Source organism: Amblyomma maculatum, chromosome 1 (assembly GCF_055883805.1).
Source record: "Amblyomma maculatum isolate TAMU_Amacu chromosome 1, ASM5588380v1, whole genome shotgun sequence".
In the NCBI taxonomy this organism is placed as follows: Eukaryota; Metazoa; Arthropoda; class Arachnida; order Ixodida; family Ixodidae; genus Amblyomma; species Amblyomma maculatum.
The window spans coordinates 484,211,905-484,235,075 of NC_139344.1; the positions used below are offsets into that span (position 1 = coordinate 484,211,905).

Here is a 23,171-nt window from a genome sequence, read left to right on the forward strand (position 1 = left end):
GCTCTCCACCGTCGGTCTCATTCAGTAGTTCCTCTACAGATAACAATGGCACATTGCCTCCTTTGGGACTTCTGGCAAGACTATAGAAACTGAGGCACCTGAAAGTAAGCACGGAATAGTAACTCATCTTTGAAGCCAAGTGTAAACAATTTAAATATGCAGTGTATATGATGCATGCAAGGTAACAAACTGAATATGGCAGAAAAACAGCAAGATTAGTAATACCTCATGATGACAATGAACTGGGCCGGAGTCGGGTGATCATTGGCCAAAATGCTTCTCGCACACAGCAGAATTCTCTTCCAGTTGCTTATCAGCCCTGGGAATGGCGTTGGTCCATTTGGCGAATAACTCTTCCGAATTTGGAGCTCGGAAGAGGGACACTTTTTCTGTTGCAGATCTGTACCCAGAATTGCATCCAGGCACGAAGCACCAGCGCTGTGTCTTCTTTTTTTTTTTGCTGTTGGTGGCATTCTCAAAGCCGAGCCGACAACAAAATAACCAAAAAATTTCAGAACGCAAAAAGCAGCGCGTGCGATGCGTTCTTACCACGTGCACAACGCTACTGCAGCAATGCGCCGGGCTGCTTGCTCTGACGGCGCCGCTGTCTTCAGCGCCCCCACGCGGCATCGGCGCGCTTTGGGGGCAGCTTTCGCCGGCCGCTTTGCACACCTCAAAAAGTTCTAGCCACCCTACCTATACCCATGCTTTGTTCCACAGGTTTTGTCTTTCTGTTTTTCTGTGTTCATACGAGGACATTACGCGGCCAGTTTACAGAGGGCAGAGAAAACTACTGGCACTTTAAACTTTGAAGCCACTTTTTTCAAGTTTTGGGCTACTCAATGGCTATAGGGAATAACCACTGGCCTATTTATTTTGGCATCAGGATTAGACTGTTTGCTTTTCTTTCCTTTTACATTTTGAAGAAGCGACTACACTAATCCCATCATGATTGACTGAGGGAAGCCTGCATTTTGAAGCCTAGCTATCTGTAGCTGGAAACTTATTTGCATAGTATGGGAACAGGGCTTCACAATGGCTGCCTGTAGGGCTGATGTTGCAATAGCTCGCTTCACTGTCAAGTGAGCTGACTCATAGGACAAAAATTTCTAGGCACGTGGGTGGTGCATCCAACATGACTTGTCACCTGCTAAGATAGCTCCAGGTCTAAAAACTAACTTATTGCCTTCGGGCTGCTCTTGCAAGAATTCTAATCCTTCTCCAAGCTCACAAAAAATTCCTACACTCATTAACTGTGCTTAGGTGAAAGCCCATATCTCGTTTACTTAAAATAATAAAAAAAATCATCTACAAACCAGAAAACTTTCGAGACTCTTTCCTTTTCTAAATGCTCTTCCACCCTTCGATCAATCATTGACAAAAATATGTTGCTCAAAACAGGCACAATACAAGAACCAATACATATCCGCTTTTTCTGAATGAAAAACCCATCCTCAAACTGTACAACTCTGAAGGTTAGGTAAAATTTTAACAATGCGTTCTAAAAGGTTGGACCTCTTTCTCTTCTATGCATTCGCAAATGACTATGAACAGTCTTTTATTGGACATGTAATAAAAAATTTCCCTGCATAAAAAGAAAAGAAATACCCAACCTGCTGACTCTCTTGAAGAAAGTCAATTATTTACAGAGTTTTTCATGGCGTAAGGCCCTAATTACAAGCTGGTTAAGATTCTTCAAAAGGTGCTGACTTAAAAGGTGCTGCCAAGACCTTCGCTTGCTTCAGTTCAGTTCAGTCATGTCCGACTCTTCGTGACCCTATGGACCATATCACGCCACGCTTTCCGGTCTCTCACTATCTTCCTAACATCACATAACTTCATCTGCAGCGCCTCGAGAATGCCATCTAACCATCGTGTTCGCTGCCTACACTTTCTCTGGTGACCCTCAGCCTTTCCCAAGATGAAATCTTTCTCCAGCGACTCCTCTCTTCTCATCAGATGACCAAAGTAGCTGAGCTTTAACTTTAGAATTTGACCCTCCCATGAGCAGTCAGGGTTTATGGTTGACAATATCGACTGATTTATCTTCTGGCAGTCCAAGGCAGTCCAGCACCACAATTCAAACGCGTCAATTCTTCGGCAGTCAGCCTTTTTCACAGTCCAACTCTCGCATCCATACATCACAACTGGAAAGACCATAGCACGAGTTATACGGATCTTGTTTGGCAGACTAATGTCTCTGCTCTTGACTAGGCGGTCAAGGCTAGCCATGGCTCTTTCCCAGAAGCAGGCTTCTCCTAATTTCATGGCTGCAGTCTCCCTCCGGGGTAATCTTGGAGCCCAAGAAAAGAAAATCTGTCACAGCTTCCACTTTTTGTCCCTTGATGCTCCAGGACTTAATAGGGCAAGACGCCATGATCTTTATCTTTTTATTGTTCAGTTTAAGCCCAAACTTCTCACTCCCTTCTTGTATGCGCATCAGAAGTCTCTTGATCTCCAATTCACTTTCTGCTACTAAGTGGTATCATCCGCATATCTAAGGTTGTTGATAAGTTTCCCAGCAATCTTCACTCCAGCTGAAGACTTGTCCAGACCGGCCTTCCTCATGATGCACTCAGCATATAGGTTAAATAGGCAGGGCGACAGTATGCAGCCTTGTCTCACTCCTTTCTCAACCGGAAACCAATCAGTAAGACCATGCCCAGTTCTGACTGTGGCCTCTTGCCCTTCATACATGTTCCTGAGGCGAAAACTCATAAGATGTGCCTTTTTGTTGCATCGTAAGCAAGCAAGGAGAGGAGGGAGAAGGGGTCTGTCTCCCTGCTTGCTTACGATGCAACAAAAAGGCTTATCTTATGAGTTTTTGCCATGAAATATATTCCAAGGCTCTTGCTCTTGCAGTCACTTATAGACTTTGCTGACCTTGGTAGATCCAATTCATTGCAGAGGGCGATGACCCTTGACTTTACCCTGGTAGGCTTGAGTTTTGAAGGTTCGAAGTTTTTTTCCTCTGCACAACAGGCCAATGCATTATAAATTCCCATTGGTACCACGACAAAACCTACTTCCTTGTCTGCTTACACCAACCGCAGACCTGAAGAACTTGACTGCGGTGTTACTATAAACCTAAAGACAGTCCCTCGCTTATTTCTCAAGAGCACATCCGTTTCATTCAAATAGGCAACTCTCCCGATCTTCCTTTCCCACTACTCTTCTGTTGAGAGACAGGAGCTCATGAGGGACTGTTGATGGCTCAAGACTGAACTTTGGTCCTTTAACCAAGACCTTGCTCACTTCTGGAACACGAGCCGAGCACCTTCCACTCCTTGTCTTCTGCTTTTCTAAAGGTGATGCTTCAGTTTCCCTGTATAGGAGTTTTGCTCCTATACTGTATCTATTCAGAGGACGAAACAGTTTGTGAATGTATTACGCTGTTACTTGTTTGGTTTTTATGTTTCCAATGTGCTTTTTATCTGGTATCTTCCCTTCACAACCCTTCAAACTTATCACTGGGTCCCAATCATCTCAAAAATTTTTGTTTGCCTGTTCTGCAGTGGCACAAGTTACTTAGTACATGAAGCATTGAAGAAGGTTTAGGATGTTACACATGTTTTTTGGGTTTCTGTGGCTGGCTTTTTTGCTTTTAGGTTTTGATATCTTCTTATCCATTCCAACATGTTACTTTGGCCCTTTACACCATGTGTCATTTTCTTCTTAAAGAGTCATCGGTTGTTTTTATCGGTTTTAGGTCACCCCATGTTATAGATGAATTTTATCGTTAGATAATTACATGCCTTTCTGAGGTATACGGTAGCTGTTAGGTGGTGTGATGTCCCTATGTATGTATTTCAATAAAAGAGTCAGTTGCCAGTAGCACGTGGTCCTGTCGACCTGTCTTACATTCGTCTGGTTTGTGCTGTGATGATGAATAACTTTAACACCCATCAAGGTAAAGATTCCTGCCCTTTCAGCAGGGTGGAATTTCTTGGGATTCAGTGGTGTCCAATGCCAGATAGATGATTTTTGTTTGGATGTCTTTGTTCTGGCTGATCAATAAAGCCTCCCAGGGCTCCGAATTACTGTCTGGTTCGTTGTATCTAGGGCATGTCCACAACATGTGTATCATACCTGCAATTTCATTAGTGTTTGCACCGTGTGTCCTGTATCTCCGGATTCCATCTGCTTAGTGCAAGTAGGTTGGGAAAAACCCTCGCCTGCAATGTTCTCCATATAACCTCTTCTTTTCTACCTAAAATTTTGTCTGCTTGAGGCAGTGTCTGTCTTTCTAATCTGTATTCATTGAGAATATTATGGTATGTTTTCATCTCTTCGCTTTGAAGGGGCTCTCTGCTCGACGAGACCGCACTGGTATCCCAGTGTGTAAGTCCTTGGGCCAGTGCGTGCGCTGTCTCGTTTCCTCGCAGGACGGAGACCAGACGAGGTTAGTCAGGTCTGCTGGTGGTGGTCCGGCAGCCAGAATTTTAACCGCTTCGGCAGAGATCCTGCCTGCGTTGTAGTTTCGGACAGCCGATCGAGAATCGGTTACGATCACCCTTACATTCCGTTGTATTAGGGCCAGCGCAGTGGCCACCTCCGCGGCTGCTGTTGCGTCCCTCTGTCGAATGCTGCAGCACAGGACCTGGTCCCCACCTTCCCTGGTTGCTAGGGCTACGAAACCTGCTCAGCGTTCATATTACGCCGCGTCCGTATGAACCACGTAACTTTTCTCCCGTACGATCAATCTGAACCAGCTAGCTCAGCAACAAGTCTTACTTCAGTAAGAAGACAGATGGGTGAAGAATTATATTGATCTGGACTATACTTGAGGACGACTTTCTGTGGCTATGCTGCCGGGTCTATGGGGGCGATGCTTTCTTCCTGATATTACCACCGTATCTTGTCTCAGTTACTGCTCTGGTTCCTGTTGTATATTTGGTTTTGGTTTGACGATCATCGCCGCTAGTGGGACCAGTGTCGCCGTTGTATAAAAACATGCGTATCCTTGAATAAAGGAAATACAAAACTGCGCAAAAAAGACGGGACAAGAAGAATTGAGAGGCACACACGAAGCGCAGAACCGGGGCCTTCACAGAAGAAAGGTGACTTACATTCCGTAGAAGGCAGTCCACACTGTCACTCACGGCGCGTTCCCTGGACTGATCAGAGGCGAGCAACCCAACGCGTCGCACAGTAGCAAGAAGCTCCGAACGGCCAGTCGGGGGTTCGAAGCAGAACTTCGGCCCCTTTTGCAGCGTCTCTTTAACAGCCCGCGGGAGGTTCACATCTCCAAGAACATTTTGTATTTTCTTACGACATGAACCGACTAGCCCAACATCACATTTTACTTCAGTACATCTCTTCTACCCTGGGCCCTACTTTATGTATCAAGAACAAGGAACAAGCTGCAATCGCCTGCGTGAACCAGATCGCCCTGTCAATGTGCCAGTCAAGATTCTTGAGCTACTGCCTCAAGCGAAAGCTTGTACCTCCTGACATCCAGAGGCTTTTCGGCGTCCCGGGCCCCTCTTGGGGGCATGCTCGCAGAATTTGTAAAATAATGAAATTGGAAGCTTGGAGGAGAGTGAGACACTACACGGACTGGCTGAAGGTTGTCGTCTCTGAAGGCGCCGATGAATGGCTCGCGGCGAGGCGTCTGCAAGACTACCTACGGCTCTCAGCGCAAACCACGGAGTTTCTTTGGCGAAGAACGCTGCTCACCCTTCCGGTCACACAACGAACGTCCACGTCGGGGAGTGCTGTAACAGTCCTTGGAGATGTGAATCCTCCCGCGGGCTGTTAAAGAGACGCTGCAAAAGGGGCCGAAGTTCTGCTTCGAACCCCCGACTGGCCGTTCGGAGCTTCTTGCTACTGTGCGACGCGTTGGGTCGCTCGCCTCTGATCAGTCCAGGGAACGCGCCGTGAGTGACAGTGTGGACTGCCTTCTACGGAATGTAAGTCACTTTTCTTCTGTGAAGGCCCCGGTTCTGCGCTTCGTGTGTGCCTCTCTGTTCTTCTTGTCCCGTCTTTTTTGCGCAGTTTTGTATTTCCTTACGACATGAACCGACTAGCCCAACATCACATTTTACTTGAATAAAGGAAAGTTGATATGCGTGTTGCTCGGCCGGTGCGTATGCTTCTCATTCGAAGGCGGCGCACACTGATACAACATTGGCGACAAGGGTTAATCAGTTTCAAGGGGGCGTGATTTTCGCCATCAGTTTTCCTGCTTCATGTGCGTTTCAGGGCTTGCTCTATCAACCCCATTCTTGCCAGCGCCTGGCCGTCCTGGTGTTGCATGGCCGCAACGGCTTCACATCTTCGAGAACATCTGCTTGCTTCGGATGCCTCCGACTGCGCACCAGATCGTCTCGGCGTAGAAGGTCAGCGCACATTTTGCACCCTGCCGCTTTCATCTTCGGCCAACGCTACGCTCCGTGAGCAAGCGACTAGTAGTACTGCATCAGGAGTTAGCAAAGGCACTTCTGACACCCGGCCTGAATCGTTGTCATATGACATTGCAGTCGCAGCTCTGCACGCTCATATTTAGCTCGGTCGGATACCAGGGTGGAACTAAACAATCTTTATTGATGTACAGCCGTTTTTAAAGCATGAAAACCAAGTGATACGCCCACCGCTACTTGGGTGGCTGAAAAGTGATGGCGCAGGAAATGCAGTGTCATGATGATGCAATAACACTACATTCCTTTCCTTTAAGATTATTAACACAATCAAGATGTTGGCTAATTATTAATGCCGTAACGTACAACAGGTTGTCGAACATGTGTTGACCTTTCGGTTCGATTGATTCTTGTGTAGTTTGACCTGGACGTGCTTCCGGGGTTGCTGCCACAGTGGCAGGCGATTTCTCTGGCCGCATGGCAGTAGGAGGGAGCCTGACGTGGTAGTCCACACTTGTCAGTGGGTTAGCTTCAGGCCTTGTCCAGGCACTCCTCAACTGGTTCCAATGCCTGTGATGGCGCTCATCGTTGTCCAGCCGAACCGTGTACGACACAGGGCCTCTCAGAGCCACAACCCTGGCAGCTTTCCACCTTGGACTTGGACAAAATCTTTCAACTTAAACTGCATCGCCGACACGAAACCTTTTAGTATCTGGCCGTGGCAGCTCAGGCACGTGTTGCCTATCCGGATGAAGCCTGTTCAACGCTGTCCTCAGCCTACGCCTGAATATCAACTCTGCCGGAGAGTTTCCCGTGATAGTATGTGGCATCGTGTGCCGTTTAAACAGGAACCGCGAAATCTACGGCATCGACCCTTCCTGCAGCTTCTTTAAGGCTTCTTTAACTTCTCTTACCATCCTCACCGCCCTGCCATTGCTGGCGGGATGATAAGGTGGAGTGAAAATGGCATGCACATCATTACACTTCAAAAATGTTTGCATCTCCGAGCTTGTGAAGGCTGTGCCGTTATCTCAAATAATAACATCCTGCACATGAGTCGCAAACATCTTCCTTAAGCTGGTGATAACCACCGCAGCCTTCATGGAAGGCATGATTTCGACCTCTGCCCAGTTGCTATATGCGTTCACTTCTACTAAGAATACGGGGCCCGCGAAGTCAAAGGTTCATCTGGCTTTATCCAAAAATGCACTGGAGCTTTTGGATCGCTTTGCCGATTACTCTAACATGGTTGACAGTGCTGTACAAATTGCTCAATTTCGTGGTCCATCTTTGGCCACCAGACGAGTCCTCTAGCTAAAGCTTTCATGACACTCATCCCTGGGTGATTGGCATGCAGGAGTTAAAACACCCTTTCTCTAGCTGCATTTGGGATGACTACACAATTCCCTCACAGTACGTAATCATGATGCAAAAACAGTTCTGTCCTCCTCACCTCATAAGACGCAAACTTGCTGTCCAGTTGCGTTGAAGGCCAGCCACAGAGTAGCCATTCCTTTACCGTGGATAGGACTTTGTCCGTCTTGACCAGCTTTGCAATGTCCGCCGCCTGCAGCTGTACGTTCTCGACAGCTTCTAACAGCAGCACGTCTCCGGGTAGTTGTGGCTCGTCTTCGTCTCCTGGAGCTGGCAGACGACTGAGTGCATCGGCGTTGGCGCTGTCTTCGCCTATCCTTCAAACGATAGTTATACGCAGACAACAGCAAAATCCAACGAAGCATTCTGGGCGACAGAACTTCAGTCACTCACTTGTCTGGGTTAAACAAGCCGAGTAGCGGCTTGTGATCAGTTATCACCATAAATTCTCGGCCTGCCAGATACTGGTGAAACCTTTTTACGCCAAATACCACAGCCAATCCCTCTTTATCAATTTGGGCATAGCTTCGCTCTTTACAGCCAAGAGTTCGTGAAGCATAAGCAGTAGGCTGCTCCTTTCCATCAGTTGCACGATGGGTTAGTACTGCCCCCACCCCAACAGGAGATGTGTCGCAACACAAAACCAAAGGACGCTTGCTATCATAAGGAGCTAGTACAGAGTCCGTGCTGAGCAATTGTTTTAGCTTGTCAAAAGCACATTGGTGCTCACCTGTCCACTCCCATTCATGGTAACGATGGCTCGGCCGCTTCAGTCTTTCCCTTGAGGAAACTGCTGTGCTGTAAAAATTGAGCCTCCCCAAGAAGGCTTGCAGCTCTCTCTTGCTCTTTGGTGCCGGCGCTTGCTGGATGGCGTCAGTCTTGCTTTGGCTGGGGTATATGCCTGAGTCATCAATCTTGTGACCCAAAAATTCAGTGCTTGTTTGTTTGAATTTACACCTTTCTTTATTTACTTTTAACTGTGCCTTCAGAAGATTCTCTAGCATGGTCTCCAATCGCTTGGGCATTACTTCCAGATATCAAGATGTAATCGAGATAAGCTTTCACGCCTGCCAAGAGTGTGTCGATGGTGCGTTGAAACACCCACAGAGCCACTGAAATTCCAAACGGTAGACAACCTTGAAAAGCCCTTTTATCGTGTTAACTGTGAGCACCTCAGCCGACTGGTCGTCTAGCGTTGATAAGCCTGGGCTAGATCTAGCTTAGTAAACCACTTGCTTGAACCCAACGCAGTCAGCATTTTCATTGTATTGGGCAGTGGGTACACACTGTTTTTAGTGCCTTGTTTACTGTGCTACGATAGTCGATAGTCGCCGCGCAAATGCAAAGTGCCATCTTTTTTTCTTACCACTACCAGTAGCGTAGCCAAGTTTGAGTATTCGACGGGCTCCCATACGCCTTGTTGCACCAAGCAGTCATGTTCTTCGGCCACGGCATCCTTGAGTGCCAGTGGCACTGGTCGACTTTTCAGAAACACCGGTTGGGCGTCATCTTTCAGCTCGATATGGACTGGGGGTTCGTTGAAGTCAGGAAGGATTCATTTGTTGGATTTCTCGCAAGCCAATGCCTAATGTGGTAAACCAGTTTCGTCCAGTAAGGCTATTGTCTTGCTTCTTTACTACCAGCAAAGGTAGCTTTGCCTTCCGGCCTTGAAAACAGGTAACGCCGCTTTGGATTATGTTACGATAGTTGTTCCGGAATCTTTCAGCGGAATTTTACATCCGTTTTTCTCGATTGCTCGAAGTGTGTCTTCACTCACAATTGAGCACGACGCTCCGGAATCAACCTTCATCGAGACTTCAAGCTCTTCAATTACGACTGGAACAATGAACTTCTGGTGCTGCTCATTCACTTCGCAGGGTGACTTGCTCTTATTTGACCTTTTTTCCTGACGTATGGTCTTCCGAGCCTCTCTCTTTTCATCTTTTGAATGACAAGCCTTTGCTATGTGACCAACTTCTTTGCATTTGAAGCATGCCGCTTTTCTGAAACGGCATAAATGAGGAGCATACTTACCGCTGCACCGGTAGCAGTTCCAGCTTTCTCTCATGAAGTCGTGAAGCTGTCTCGTCTCGGCCTTGCTTGCATATGTCTTGCTGTTGCTTGGCTGTTGCTTCAGCGGTCGGCCAAGTCGTACGCAGCCGTAAATGTAAGGTCACTTTCTGCGAGTAGCCGCTGCTGAACTCCTTTCGTTTTGGAGACCACATACAAAACGATCCCGCATCATGATGTCCAGTGATGCCTGTCGCTGAACCCGCAGTCTTCGGCTAGCTTCTGCAGCGCCGTGACATAGTCTGCAACCGATTCCTCAGCAGCCTGGTTTCTTCTGTAGAACAAAAATCTTGCGTCCAGCTCTGAAGGCCTTGGATGCAGATGCTTGCGAACCGCTGTCTTAATTTCGTCGTAAATTGCCGTTGTCAATGTTGCTGGCTTCACCAAAGTTACGATGAGCCCGTACGCTTCTTCACCACAACAACTCAGCAGGACTGCCCTCTTCTGCTCTTCTTTCGTTATCTTGTTCGCTTCGCAGAACATCTCTAGGCGTTCGACGTACTCGTCCCATGACGCGTTCATGCCGAGACTGTACTCACCGATCCTGCCGAGACGGTACTCACCGATCCTGCCGATCGCCGGTCGTCACCGTCGCCGCCTCGTCGCCAGCTGTTGTAACTCAGCCGGACGTCAGGGTGGAACTGAACAATCTTTATTGATGCACAGCCGTTTTTAAAGCATGAAAAACAAATGATACGCCCTCCGCTACTAGCGTGGCTGATAAGTGATGGCGCAGGAAATGCAGTGTCATGACGATGCAATAAAGATACACTACATTACAACGGCAAGCAATGTTGTGGTCGAGCTGCACCATTTCGATAGGCGTGTACAGCAAGCTGGTGAAACTATAATTGAGTATGTTACTGCACTGCGTGAGTTTTTTGCTACGTGCTCTTTTCCTTACCTGGAAGATTTGCTGCGTGACCACTTCGTTGCGGCGTATCATCTCAGAGCTTGCGGGAGCGGTTCCTTCTGGAAGGGTCGTCTCTGTCGTTTGTTAGAGCTGTACTCATGACAACACAGTTTGAACAGGCAACCAATAAAATGCAAGAATTTGCCTCTGCAGATGTCACCTCGCAGATGTCAAAACATGTCACCTCGAGCATCACGTTCCGACAGCAGCTCAAAGCGTTCACGTAGCTAGCAGTCACATTGCTACCGCTGCGATTCATCCCAGCATAATGCTGCCCCATTTCACTGTCCAGCCAAAAACAAGCATTGCCACCATTGCGGTATCATTGGTCACTTTCACTCTGTTTGCAACAAACAAGACAGCGCTCCACTTCATACGATAGAAGGCGAAAATTCATACGAGGAAGTTTCGAATGTTCTGGCCGTGACGACATCAGCTCACGCTGCAATCTACATTACCGTGACGATTGGTAGATCGGAGATGACTTTCCTTGTGGATTCGGGGTCATCGGACTCCATTATAGCTTATGACCTGTTTAGGCAGCATTTCTAAGGACAGGCGCTTTCTGGTGCTAAAGTTCAGCTAGTAGACTATTCAAGGAAGCCAATTTTAGTCCATGGTTGTTTTTTAGCTGAAGTTACATACAAGGACTGCACAGCATGCCTTCTTTTCTGTGTCGTGGAACAGGGCACCTCACTTTTGGGCATTGATGCCATCAAAGCGCTAGGTCTGCTAATTGATGGCTCGTCGTTGCATTGTCTTCAAACAATGCCAATTACTAATGCTCAAAAGGAAACCTCTGACCACAAAGGCACCACGCAGCTCACAAACCTTGCAGCCGAATTAGTTCGAGTTTGAAACTATATTCGAACCAGGGCTTGGCCTCGCAAAAGGTTTTGTTCACTGTGTCAAAACGTGATCCACAGTACAGCCAGTTGCATCAAAACTTAGGCGCCTACCGCTCTCATTGCAACCAGTGGTCTCTGAAGAACTCCGTCGATTGGAAATGATGGACGTGATAGAGCTCTTGGAGGCATCGGAATGGGTGTCCCCCATTGTGATGGTTAAAAAAAAGAGGGAGATATTCTTCTGCGCGTAGACCTCCGGCAGGCAAACAAAGCCGTCATTGCAGACAGCTTTCCTCTTTCTCACAGAAGAGCTGTTGCATAGTCTAGTGGGGGTCACATATTTTTCGAAGCTTGACCTCGCATCTGCTTATCACCAGGTTGTGCTTCACCTTGAGAGCCGCGATGGCCTCTTCCGTTTTAAGCGAGTGTGTTTCGGACTAGCTTCCGCGCCCTCTGCGTTTCAGAGAATGATGTCAGAAATTTTAAAGGGATGTAGTGGCATCCTTTCTACGTTGATGACGTTATTGTAGTCGGGCAGACAGGAACTTTCATTTTTGGGCCACAGGGCAAGGGTTCCACTCATAGAAAAGGTTTCCTCCATCACCCACTAACTTGGATCGTTTCTAGGACTGGTCGAATTCTACACAAGGTTCATTCCCAACTTTGCACACATTGTTGAACCAATGCAGGTTATTCTCGGAAAGGGGCAGTCATTTGTTAGGTCTAGCGAGGTTGATGCTAGTTTTACAAAGGTCAAAGCGGCACTTGTGTCCAGCACAGTACTTCGAATGTTCGATGCATCCCTTCCAGTTGTCATTTCCACTGATGCTTCTGACGGTGGGCTTGGAGCGGTTGTACAACAGGTGGATGGACATGAACTGCACACTGTCGTCTTCGCGTCATGAATGCTTTTGCCAGCAGAGCGGAAAGCTTTGTTCAAGTAGCTACACTAGAGCAGCATCCCTTGTGCCAGGCGGTAACAAAATGCCTGGGCATCTACCGTTGCCCGCCACAACTGAAGATGCCCCAGCCCTTCTCCGTCCGTCTACTACCCGCAAGCAAACGGCCAAGTAGAATGCTTCAACAGAGTTTTTAAAAGCTTTGTTCAAGTAGCTACACTAAAGCAGCATCCCTTGTGCCAGGCGGTAACAGAATACCTGGGCATCTACCGTTGCACGCTGCACGCCACAACTGAAAATGCCCCAGCCCTCCTCCTGCACGGATGGTTGACAAGAGCTCGGTAGGATGTGGTCGGGCACCCGTCAGCCACATTCTTTTCTGACCCTGGTTTGGAGCTCTGCCACCTACGTAAGCGGGTGAAGCAAAAGCAACAGTACAGTAAAAGATACACGAACGCTCAGAGGGTCGCAAGAGAAACCCCACATCCGAATCAAGAAACCCACAATTTCTTTTAAAGGTGACCTGGTATTCAGTTGCCCAAGAAAAGTGATCAGAAAGAAGGGACCATCATTATCATCTTTCCGCCTGCGGGACGGCAAAACGTGGAATGCGGCAAAGTTGTCAAAAATCCATGAGCATCTGCTGCTCTTTACACATGGGATGAAAGGAACTCTATGGCTACTGAGGCAGGCCCCCGACAACAAGTGAGGGCCATACTGCGGAAGCGACCGCCAGGTCTTCAGCTGTTGCTACAAAACAGTTGGCCATAGCACTGGCCACTGGCAGTGAGCCCGAGCTCATCCCAGTCGACATTGGTTCTCCTAAACAAAGCCGCAACGCAGGGTACAGCCACCAAGAAGTAGGCGACCTCCAGATCACTATGGCTACCAAGTCTAGGGTTGTACTGCTGTAAATAGGAGCCGGTGAGATCCCTCGCAAGTGTTATATGCATATGTAATTGGGAGCACAAAGGACCGACACCGAAATGGCTTTGTTCTTGTTTTGTTGTTTTTGTGTTTGCTTGTTTTTTTCATTTTGGTAACAGTGTGTAGTATATGTACACTGGTCTTACTGTAAATAGAATTTTGTATATACGCACTAACCTTACTTTTACTAATACATATACTTTTGTTTTTGTAAGAAAGAGAATATGTTCTATATATGATTTTGGCTTCGCGATCATCGTTCCTAGTGGGACCAGTGTCACCGTTGTATAAAACATGCGTATCCTTGAATAAAGGAAAGTTGGTATGCTTGTTGCTCGGCCGGCGCGGCCGCTTCTCATTCATTGGTGGCACACACCGATACAACAGTTTCAGTTCCACCTTTGCGTGAAACAATAGTTTTTGAGCTACCAACCACGCAGAAATGTGTTTCTTTACAGTGCTGAATGCTGAAGTGGATGTGAATGTGCAGTTAACGAATATCCTGTGCTATGTACATTGTCGAAACAAGTACATTGTGAAAGTGTACAGAAACTGGCAGCTAGACACTGCAGAAGCAGCCGACATATGCTTCACGGGATTCCTGCCAGATGGCTGTGCCACCGTACGGGTGCTGTATAGTGTACTCACCTTAAAATGCACTATGCAAGCACTGTAATAGCATGTATCACTGTATCCCTAATGGATTGTAGAGCCGTGAAATTTCTAGGGGGGGGGGGGAACTATATTGTGCTGCACGGTGAGTTTGGCTATGTAGTTTTTGCTGCATAGCCACAAAAAATTGTCCCCGAGTATACTGTAGCTGTGAGTTAGGGCTGCACCTTTTCACTCATTGTGTGCAAACGCTGCTCTCTATTATGCAGCATGGTCGACACCAGGGTAGATGGCAGTAGCAGTCTGGCTCGGTAAAAGCATTGATACATGTGATACCTGTGCTAGGACGATAGTGCTGAGATAAATAGATTGAGGGCAGCTTGAGGCACAACATGGCAGTTGGTCAACGAGTGCAGGGGCTCGGGTGACACTCATTTAGCAGTGTAGTCATGCTGTAGTCAGACACAGCTCAAGAACCAAGCGGGGGATTTCCCTTTTAGCCATCCAGCCAGATGCCACTGACTGATTTTTATGGTGCTGCAAATAATCCAGTTAAGCCCTTTCACTCCTTGCAATGTAAACAGGCCCAAGGGGGTTATGAGAATTGTTCGACTCTTAGCTGGAGGGCCTCTGTTGAAGAGCATTGGCTGCATTGTTCTTGAGCTGTGTCCGACTGTTGCTGCCTCGGCAGATGAAAGTGGATGACTTGCCGAGAAAGGGCATTTAAAAAACAATTCTCATGTCCTGTTTGCCCATGTCAGTGCAATTGTGTTAAGTGCTAGGACATCTGTCAGTTTTCTCTCAGTCATCGAATCACACATGACGGCCACTTGTGTAAGTTGTGGCCTAAAATACAGGAAGCTTTGGTTTGTTAGAATGTCTGGCTCTTATATATCAGGCTTATGCGGAGTGCTCATCTCCAAAGCACATTGTGAATCATTTTTTTCTTGGAAGAGGCACCAGCAGCTGACTAAAGGGCAGATACCAAGACGAATGAATTTGGGACCTGCTGTCAGTTGATTGCTTATTTGAATGGATCAGCAAAAAAGAAACGCGCATATCAAAAATCATCATTGCAGCTCTGGGATTGCTGAGAATCTGTGAGAGGCGCAGGCATGATCCAGTTCCACAAGGTGACAAGTGCTTGGCAGCTCCCATCATCTGTCACTTGGCAGTAGCGTAAACTATGCCTGCACAATAGGAAGTGACGGTTTGTTTTTAACCAGTCTGGAAGTTCGTCTCGGAGCTGGAGGTGGGGACAGACATATGTCCAAAGTGTTCATGTGATAAAGCCGGATTATTGGCCGTGCCAGACAGTGGCTTTCAATCCAGGTTCTGCTTCTGCAGTCTTGTTCCTTGCATGTTGCCCAATAGCCTAGGTCCTGTGGATGGGTATTACAAACAGCAGCTGTGAAACTCTTGAAAAGGAAAATTCTTGCCGTGTATAAAATGCCTGTATTTTGTGGGTTCTCTTTAAATTCGGTCAAGAACTGTGAGATCTGAATTTTATGCAGCAAGTCAAAATAAAGCTTTGAAATGTATTTTAATACAGATTTATTACTACCCGCATTCTTCTGTTTTGCTGGGGTGGCTGTGAAGCCTCCTTCAAGTAACCAAAAAAAAAAAAAAACTTTCCGTCAGCGGGTGTAGAACCAGGCCAAAGATGAGCCCCCTTGCCACTGCATTAGACCACTGTGTCACCTCAGTAGCTGAAGCCTCCTTCAAGTAACCAAAAAAAAAAAAAAACTTTCCGTCAGCGGGTGTAGAACCAGGCCAAAGATGAGCCCCCTTGCCACTGCATTAGACCACTGTGTCACCTCAGTAGTCGTTCTCTGCACATGTCTTTCACATTATGGCTTGGATGTTGTTGTGTTCATCTTCTCTGGTGAGGCTGCACTGAAGACCCCAATTAGGCCTCCTTCATCCTAATTAAAGCCTCAAGCACCTGTTAAATATTTAACTAAGCTTGGCAAGAAGTGGAAATTAAAGCTAAACAAGTGCTAAACAATGGTTGTGCATGTATATCTGTGCTTAGCCAAGCTAAACCACCGCTTAATTTTTTAAAAACACGTGCTTTGTTTAAGTGTTCTTGTATCATTATCAAACTTTATTGTGAATTCAAGGTTTTAGATACTATTTGAACAAACTTAAAGGAACTTAAGTTCTGTTCTGTACAAGATGCATACACACATTCACACACAGCGCACAAATACAACAAAAAACATGGGACTGTCAAATAGCTCGAGATAGAAGTGAGACCACATTTGAAGGTGCTTAATGATTTTTTGGCTGTGGAACTGGCCTTTTGAGAATGTCTAAATCGATTATGGTGCACAGTATATGTAGCTAAGCAAACAACAATTCAATGAAAGTGGCCGCAAGACAATACACGTCACACTAGCAGTCACAAGGCTTGAGTTGCAAAATACACTGCCCTGCACGCCACCTATGGGATAGAGTCACTGGATAATTTTCAGAGTACCGCGATTCTTTTCCCTGCGCCGCTATGCCACCAATTGGGCAGCATGGATCACGCGGCCCGCTTTCGCCTTTAAGCTTCCAAACAGTGAATGCCTTTCACTGCAGGGTTTTGTTGCTTGTGTTCTTTTTCTCGTAAGAAGTCGAGGTACAGCAACCGGACTGAGTCTGGAAATATTTTTAAGACGAAAGCCTTTCTAGGCTCATGGAGCAAAACTCTTTGCGCGTGATTTGTGCGCTAATGTGTCGCGAATAGCAGACGTGTGAGGAGGGAGAATAATAATAAAAACAATTGATGGTGATAATGAATAAAACTTATAATTACACATCATTATAGTTATGCTAATGAGTAATAATGATTAGTAAAGACTTGTAATGACCAGTTGGAAATGAGTAAAAATTCTTAGCAATGAGTAGTAATGATTACAATGACTAGGCATGACTTGTCATGGCTGCTAATGACTGAATGATAATGACTATGACACGACCAGTGTCAAATGGTGAATTGTAATGACCACAGCTGATTGGAAACAAGTAAAAATGCTTACCTATGAGTGGTAATGACTACAATGAGTAGGTATGACTCATCATGAGTACAAAATGACAAATATGTCAAATTATGATTTGAAATGGCTGCAATTGAGACAAATGATAGGAGAGGAAGGGTAAGCTTTCACCGTTCTCCCAAGAGACATAAGAGACCCTCTAATTTTTTCTCTATTCATCCTGAAGAGAAAAATCAACAAGGAAAGACTCCTTGCCAGAATCCATCGAACCAGCTGAGATACGTTGTGGCGACTTGCACAAAATTAGTTGTTAATTGAACATGTGTGCTGATGTGTTAATCGGCAGCAAGTGGTCCAGGTATGAACGCATGGTAATGTACCCATAAAGTTGTGGAAGTTCATTTAAATGGCAAAATTTAGGTTAAAGAGAGCGCGCAACAATGATACACATGAAACAAGATCGTGATGGAAAGATTGCGCGCTCGAACGACACAACATTGTGTGTTTGTGCTTTTTTTCGCTTTCGAAGCATAAACTGCTCTCTCGTATTCCTTGGTGCTATGGCCACAGGCTAAAAGATACTCTTTAGGAGAGCAAACTGCCAGGCTAGTTAGTAAAATATTCTCTTCTTTGGCTCAAATGTTTGTTCCTTGAAACAGGCAATACCACCCTCTAGTGAGGGTACAGGGCTACACATTTAACGTGACAGTACTTAAAATATAAAGGTTTCCGTTCGTCATGCAGCTTGAAGGCCATTCGGATTTTTAATTTTCTCAGGCTATTAAAGTAGCAAACAACGACGATCATAAATTTGCATGCGGAAGTTTTGTTTGAAATTCAGCATCCAGTGCTCTCTTTAAAATTATTCTGGATCTGTTTACCTTGCGCACGGTAGGTTTCTAGCATTGACCAATGCTGTCTTTTATTTACAGGCACTAATCGACTGAAACTAGCTCTTAGCGAATTAATGTGGGCTCTGAAACATTAATAATGCACTGTTATTATGTTATGTTAATATTGCTCTTCAGAATGGCAATGTGGGCTTGATGTAAAACAGAATAGCTAAGCGGGCGAGTTGGTGAAATGTAGCTACAAATAAAACAGCACGAAACACGAAGACAACAGAATTAAGAGAATAGCAAACCACAAGATGGTGCGTTATTTTCTTCTCTTGTCTTCGTGTTTTGCGGAATTTTTGTTTATAATTGAGTTAAAAATTTTGTGTCTTACTGGTAGTGTTTGCCTCTGAGCACAACCCTCAAGTTCATATGAATTTCAATGCTCATGTGGTAGCTTGTCCTAAACATAACTGTCCAGTTTCAGCGCAAATTCAGCATCCACGTTTTATAATATATATAAAATAGTACATATAGTACATTATATATTATTTTATATAATATATAATATATATATTATAGTACATATTATAGTACATTTTATAAATGCACATAACATGAGACTTCGGATAGGCACTCTTTGTTCTCGAGGTAAATGTAGGATCTTCATATGTTCATTTTACTTCTAAACATAGTGCCATGAAAACATTTTCAGGACTACTCACTCTAATAGGCTCCTGGAAGGCATAGGAATGCACTGCCGGTACTCACCGTCTTCGATAACCTGCGTCCTTTTTGATCACATCAATAAAGATCTTTAATAAACAAACATGAGTGAGCTTGCGTCAAAGTGTGCATGCATGTGCGAAGACTTAGAGTTAGTTGGCATCTGCATCGCCATAGAGAATCACTGAATGTGACCATTTACGGTGGTAATCGAGGAAGGCAAGAAAGTGCGAGTGATTACAGTACCATGGAAATCACAACAGAATAGAAAGGTATTGGTTAATTGATAGAGCTCTTTGGCAGGATTGGAATTATCATGTAGACCACTGCTCAGCCTTCCATACAAGCTTACCGCTCACAGATCGCAAATTCTACTGCTTCTAAAGTAGCTGCGGTGCTCTTCAAGGCAGTAGCACAGGCAAGTGTCCATGCTGCTTTCAAGATGTCCTCTGTGTTTGACTTGAATATCCTCGAGCAGTTGGAAGCTTCATGGCTGCGCCGGTCATGGTCGCCAGCATGTGATGAGACCTTTGCGGTACTCTAAAAAATTATCGAGTGACTCTACTATGGGGCGCAATTGAAGGCCACCTGGCAGCAGCAGTTGGAACTAAGGGCAGGCCAGAAGCTGCAGCTTCCCGCTACCTCTTCAAGCAAGGCTGAAGTACACACGCCTGGTCTTCTGCTTGTGCAGGTTTTGTGTTGGGAATTATGCACAAGGGAATCTCTCGACGCGCGCCGTCAGCAAAAAGCCGGAGCACTCAATGACATCTACCGTACCGACAAACACGCAACATACGTGGACGCGGCAAGCCAAGATGCAACAACCTATGTGGCCTGTGCTCTCCGCTGCCACGGTGCGCGCCTCCTCCCCCACCACAGTGGAAGAAACAGCGATAGTGCTGGCCATCGCTGACCCGCGTACAGTCCTCAGTGACTCAAAAACAGCAGTTCTAAATTTTTCGGCAGGCTACATCTGCCTTCCTGCCGCACGCATCCTGCATGGCTACACTCCCGACCACAAAATTAACCTAATCTGGGAACCCGCTCACGCGGGCAACTCTGGAAAATTTGGGGCCAACCAACTTGCCCGAGGATTAGCAATCCGGGTGGTTGGTCTCGCTCATCCAGGCGCACTCGCTGAAGCCCCCCAGACGTTCGCCGAAATTACCAATTTTCACAAAGAGACGCCTTTTCCCACCTCCCCACCCCGACCAAGCACAAGACGCCCTGCGCCGCAGATTACAGATACAATTATTCTTAGTCACTCCAGGCTATCATTAATTACTAACGGGGAATACGGTCCCGCATGTCTAAATTGCAACAACGGAGAACCCGCCACTCAGGCGCACATCCTCTAGGGATTCGAAAATAACCCGCCCCCAAGGGCCCTCCTGCCAGCTCCCTCTGCGGAAAGCTGGCACCAACTCCTCGCCAAATCCACGGCCGGTCTCGGGGGAGAGCGCGCACTCTTTCTTACGGCCTTCTTAATCGCCGCGGGAACAATGGGAATGTTTCTCCTTGAGTTGCGCTCTCCGCCACCGCAAGGGGCACGACCAGCTCACTGTTCGCTCCGCGTCTGCTTCAGCGGCGGCGGGTGGCTTTTGCCTGGTTTCGCGCTGTCGCTCGCGAGTTTCGTGGTTAGTGCAGCCCCGAAATTAAAGAACACAGAACGTAGATAATGCAGCGGCATGTCGTCAACGTACTACACACGTGAACGGATATAAAAAAAACACTGTCGTTCAGCAAACGCTCGACAAGCATGGCATACATTGCGGCATGGTAGCTACTTTGTCCATTTTAGTCCGAAATTTACCCAAGCCTGTACAAGAATAGGAACAAAAAAAAAAAAAAACTGAATGAGAAGTGATCACATCGAAGCTTCTTCAAGGCTAACATGACAGCAATTCGGCTGCTACAGCAAAACCTTCTTTAGCATTAGATGCGAAACCATTCATGTAACACCGAAGATGAAAATAATTTCATAAAAATGTAATGTAAATTGCAAAATGCTTGCATGATATAAAAGATTAGTATTACAGTCAAAGTAAACGTTGTAGGGTTGAGTTTTAAATGTTATTACAATTCATATATTAGCCAATGTGTGGTATTATACACATTATTTTAATTTTGCAAATAAACATTGTTTTAATGAAATTTTTACATGATATTAAGCTTGTTATGAAAGCACTAAAAAGTGGTTTGATATTCATGACACCATTTGTGCTCGAAGTGGTAAAAAGAGGCCAATAAATGATGAAGGTGATACTCGATGTAATGACTTACAAATGAGTCCACCTGCTATATCGAAAGTATGCAAGAAACTTTAAAGCGTTAAAGAAGGACACTCTCATTGAAGACTCATTTCAAGCCCTATATAGCGACCTGCCGTAACAGCTAGCGGCACATGACTACATTGTCAAGACAGACGTCGTTTCATCTGAGAGCAAAATCAAAGCACTGAAGGAAGTGATGGCATCTCCTACCATCCCATTTCCCACTGTCACATATTCCGGTTTACCTTACGCCGCTGAATATATCGTTTAGTTAATCAACTTCGGGTGAGATGCTTGCTCTATTCTTCTTGAAACTAGCGAAAGAAGCAGCCCCATGTAGTACGCTCTTCTACGAGGACAATATTCTAGTGGACTGCATTATCCGAAACCAGAGCTTGTTGCCCTATTGAACAAGCTTTTTTTTTTTTTTTTTTTTTTTTAGAAAAAGCTGCTGTGCACCTACTATACACACAAATGTTCTCGAAGTACTTAAGATCCTGATTCAGTCAGCATTTCAGAATTCAACACTGAGTTGCCCGAAAGGAATTGACAACAGCTATGTTATTAGGTCTGCATGTTTGATATTTGAAACATTTCTCAGAATTCTTCTCAACTAATTATACCAGGAAAGTGACAGAGAAGACCGAGAGGCCAACTCCTTATGTGCACAAGCCGTGCAGGAAGATTTTGAGACTGAATTTTCTAGACGCAGGTCGCGTTTTGATGAATTGATGAACATATAGTGCAATGTGTAACTTTGAAGGACAATGTTTTTATTGTTTGCCGCTCTTTTCGATTCTGCTTAACTGTTTATGCTGATTTCCTTGATTAAAAGTAGTCGCGAGACTACATATACATCTTCGGTCTTTCAACTGACTGATATGTTTTGAACGAAGCTAGAACAGCCCACCCCACTCGACAAGTGAAATTTTTACTATATGAGTAAATTTTTGTTCTTTACTCTGAATCTGAGACGCGCCATGAATTTTTGCCCGTGCCTCTTCTGATCTAAACGAAAACGGTAGCGGTTGACAGAATCTCCACCCAACAGTTCACCATGCACTCACGTCAGATCGCGCTACACCTGCTTAAAACATTCAAAGGCACATTGCATAGCCTGGTAAATTTAGTTTTGTACAAAACTTAGGGGTAAAAAATGTTGAAGTGTACCCGAAGCTTCATTCGACCGTGCACGGCCGCACTGACGAAAGAGCGCGGGCATGAGCGGATTGTTGACTGTATTTTATTCCTCGTACACGATAAATATTCGATGTTGATTACGGATTTTGTATAAACCATAAGGGGCAAAATGTCAGGACCTGCCGGTTGTAACTGACGTGGGCGAAGCTAAAAGCGAGCGCGCGTTTCCCTTGCGCGTGAACGGCTGTAGCGGAGGAGCAGCAGTGGGGCGGTGGCGACCCCACCGAGGCGTGGCGGGCGGTAGAAACAGACACCATTGGAGAGGCCGTAAGAGAAGAGAAGCGCTCTCTCCCTCGAGACCGGCCGTGCCAAATCGTGTCTGCAGCAGGTGCGAGTAATTGAGAAGTGGTAGAGGTTGATGAATGGTGTCAATCAATAGAGGGTGATGTAATGTGTCCGAAATAATTAGGCCAATAAGGTAATTAATTATAGGCAAAACACGCAAAATCATGTCTGCAGCAGTTGTGAGTAATTGAGAAGTCATAGACATTCATGAGTGGTGTCAATCAATAGAGGGTAATGTAATGTGTGCAATAAAAATAATTAGGCCAGTAAGTTAATTAGGTAATTAATTAGAGGCAAAAAATGCAACAGTAAAGGCGAAAACAGTCTCATTAGCGAATGGCTTGGCACCACATTTGAATGTATCAAATACTAAAATAGTCAATTTTTGTTTGCATTTAAAGGGTGATCGGTCGCATTTGTGGTGTGAATAATTCAATAAAAACAAACAGTTTATCGGAGTAGCACTTTTTATAGACCGCCAGTGAGCAAAAAACATACATACTGCAATGCAAACAGGCTAAGGTCATGCAAGACAGTAGTGAATAATGGTTGGCATTTAGCCGTGGGATATAATTGAAATGGCCAGCAGCCCAATCTTCCCAAGCCTTCATTTCGACCCGGTGACACAGTACTGAATGTGTCAATGAGGAATTTCTCGATCATGATTAGCTCTGACGTTAGATTCAAGAGCAGTAGTAGCTGAAATTTGATCAAAAGATTGACCAAGAAGTTGAACATCAATTAAAGCATGATATAAAAGGAGTTTCAGTCTGGCCTACATGCTGCATATGGTGGTACATTGGAGTAGACAAGCAACATAATCACAGATGAAATTGCCATAGAGGCTTAGCTTACAGTTCTGCTA

General features: G+C 45.7%; 1 protein-coding gene and 1 long non-coding RNA gene across 5 annotated transcripts in view; one reads left to right on the forward strand and one right to left on the reverse strand.

The window, feature by feature from the left end:
• The window catches only part of LOC146210123 (uncharacterized), a 374,427-nt gene that overhangs the window by 233,213 nt on the left and 118,043 nt on the right, over nucleotides 1-23,171 (reverse strand). The window lies entirely within an intron of this gene.
• LOC146210134 (uncharacterized) overlaps nucleotides 1-23,171 on the forward strand; it is an 89,581-nt gene that overhangs the window by 55,280 nt on the left and 11,130 nt on the right. For 2 of the 4 annotated variants that reach the window (XM_084608076.1, XM_084608079.1), the window contains one exon: nucleotides 6,205-6,341. The exons of the other annotated variants lie outside the window; for them this stretch is intronic. In XM_084608076.1, coding sequence (XP_084464202.1) covers nucleotides 6,205-6,341 — 137 coding nt within the window. The remainder of the gene's footprint in view (nucleotides 1-6,204; nucleotides 6,342-23,171) is intronic. 4 annotated transcript variants of the gene reach the window in all.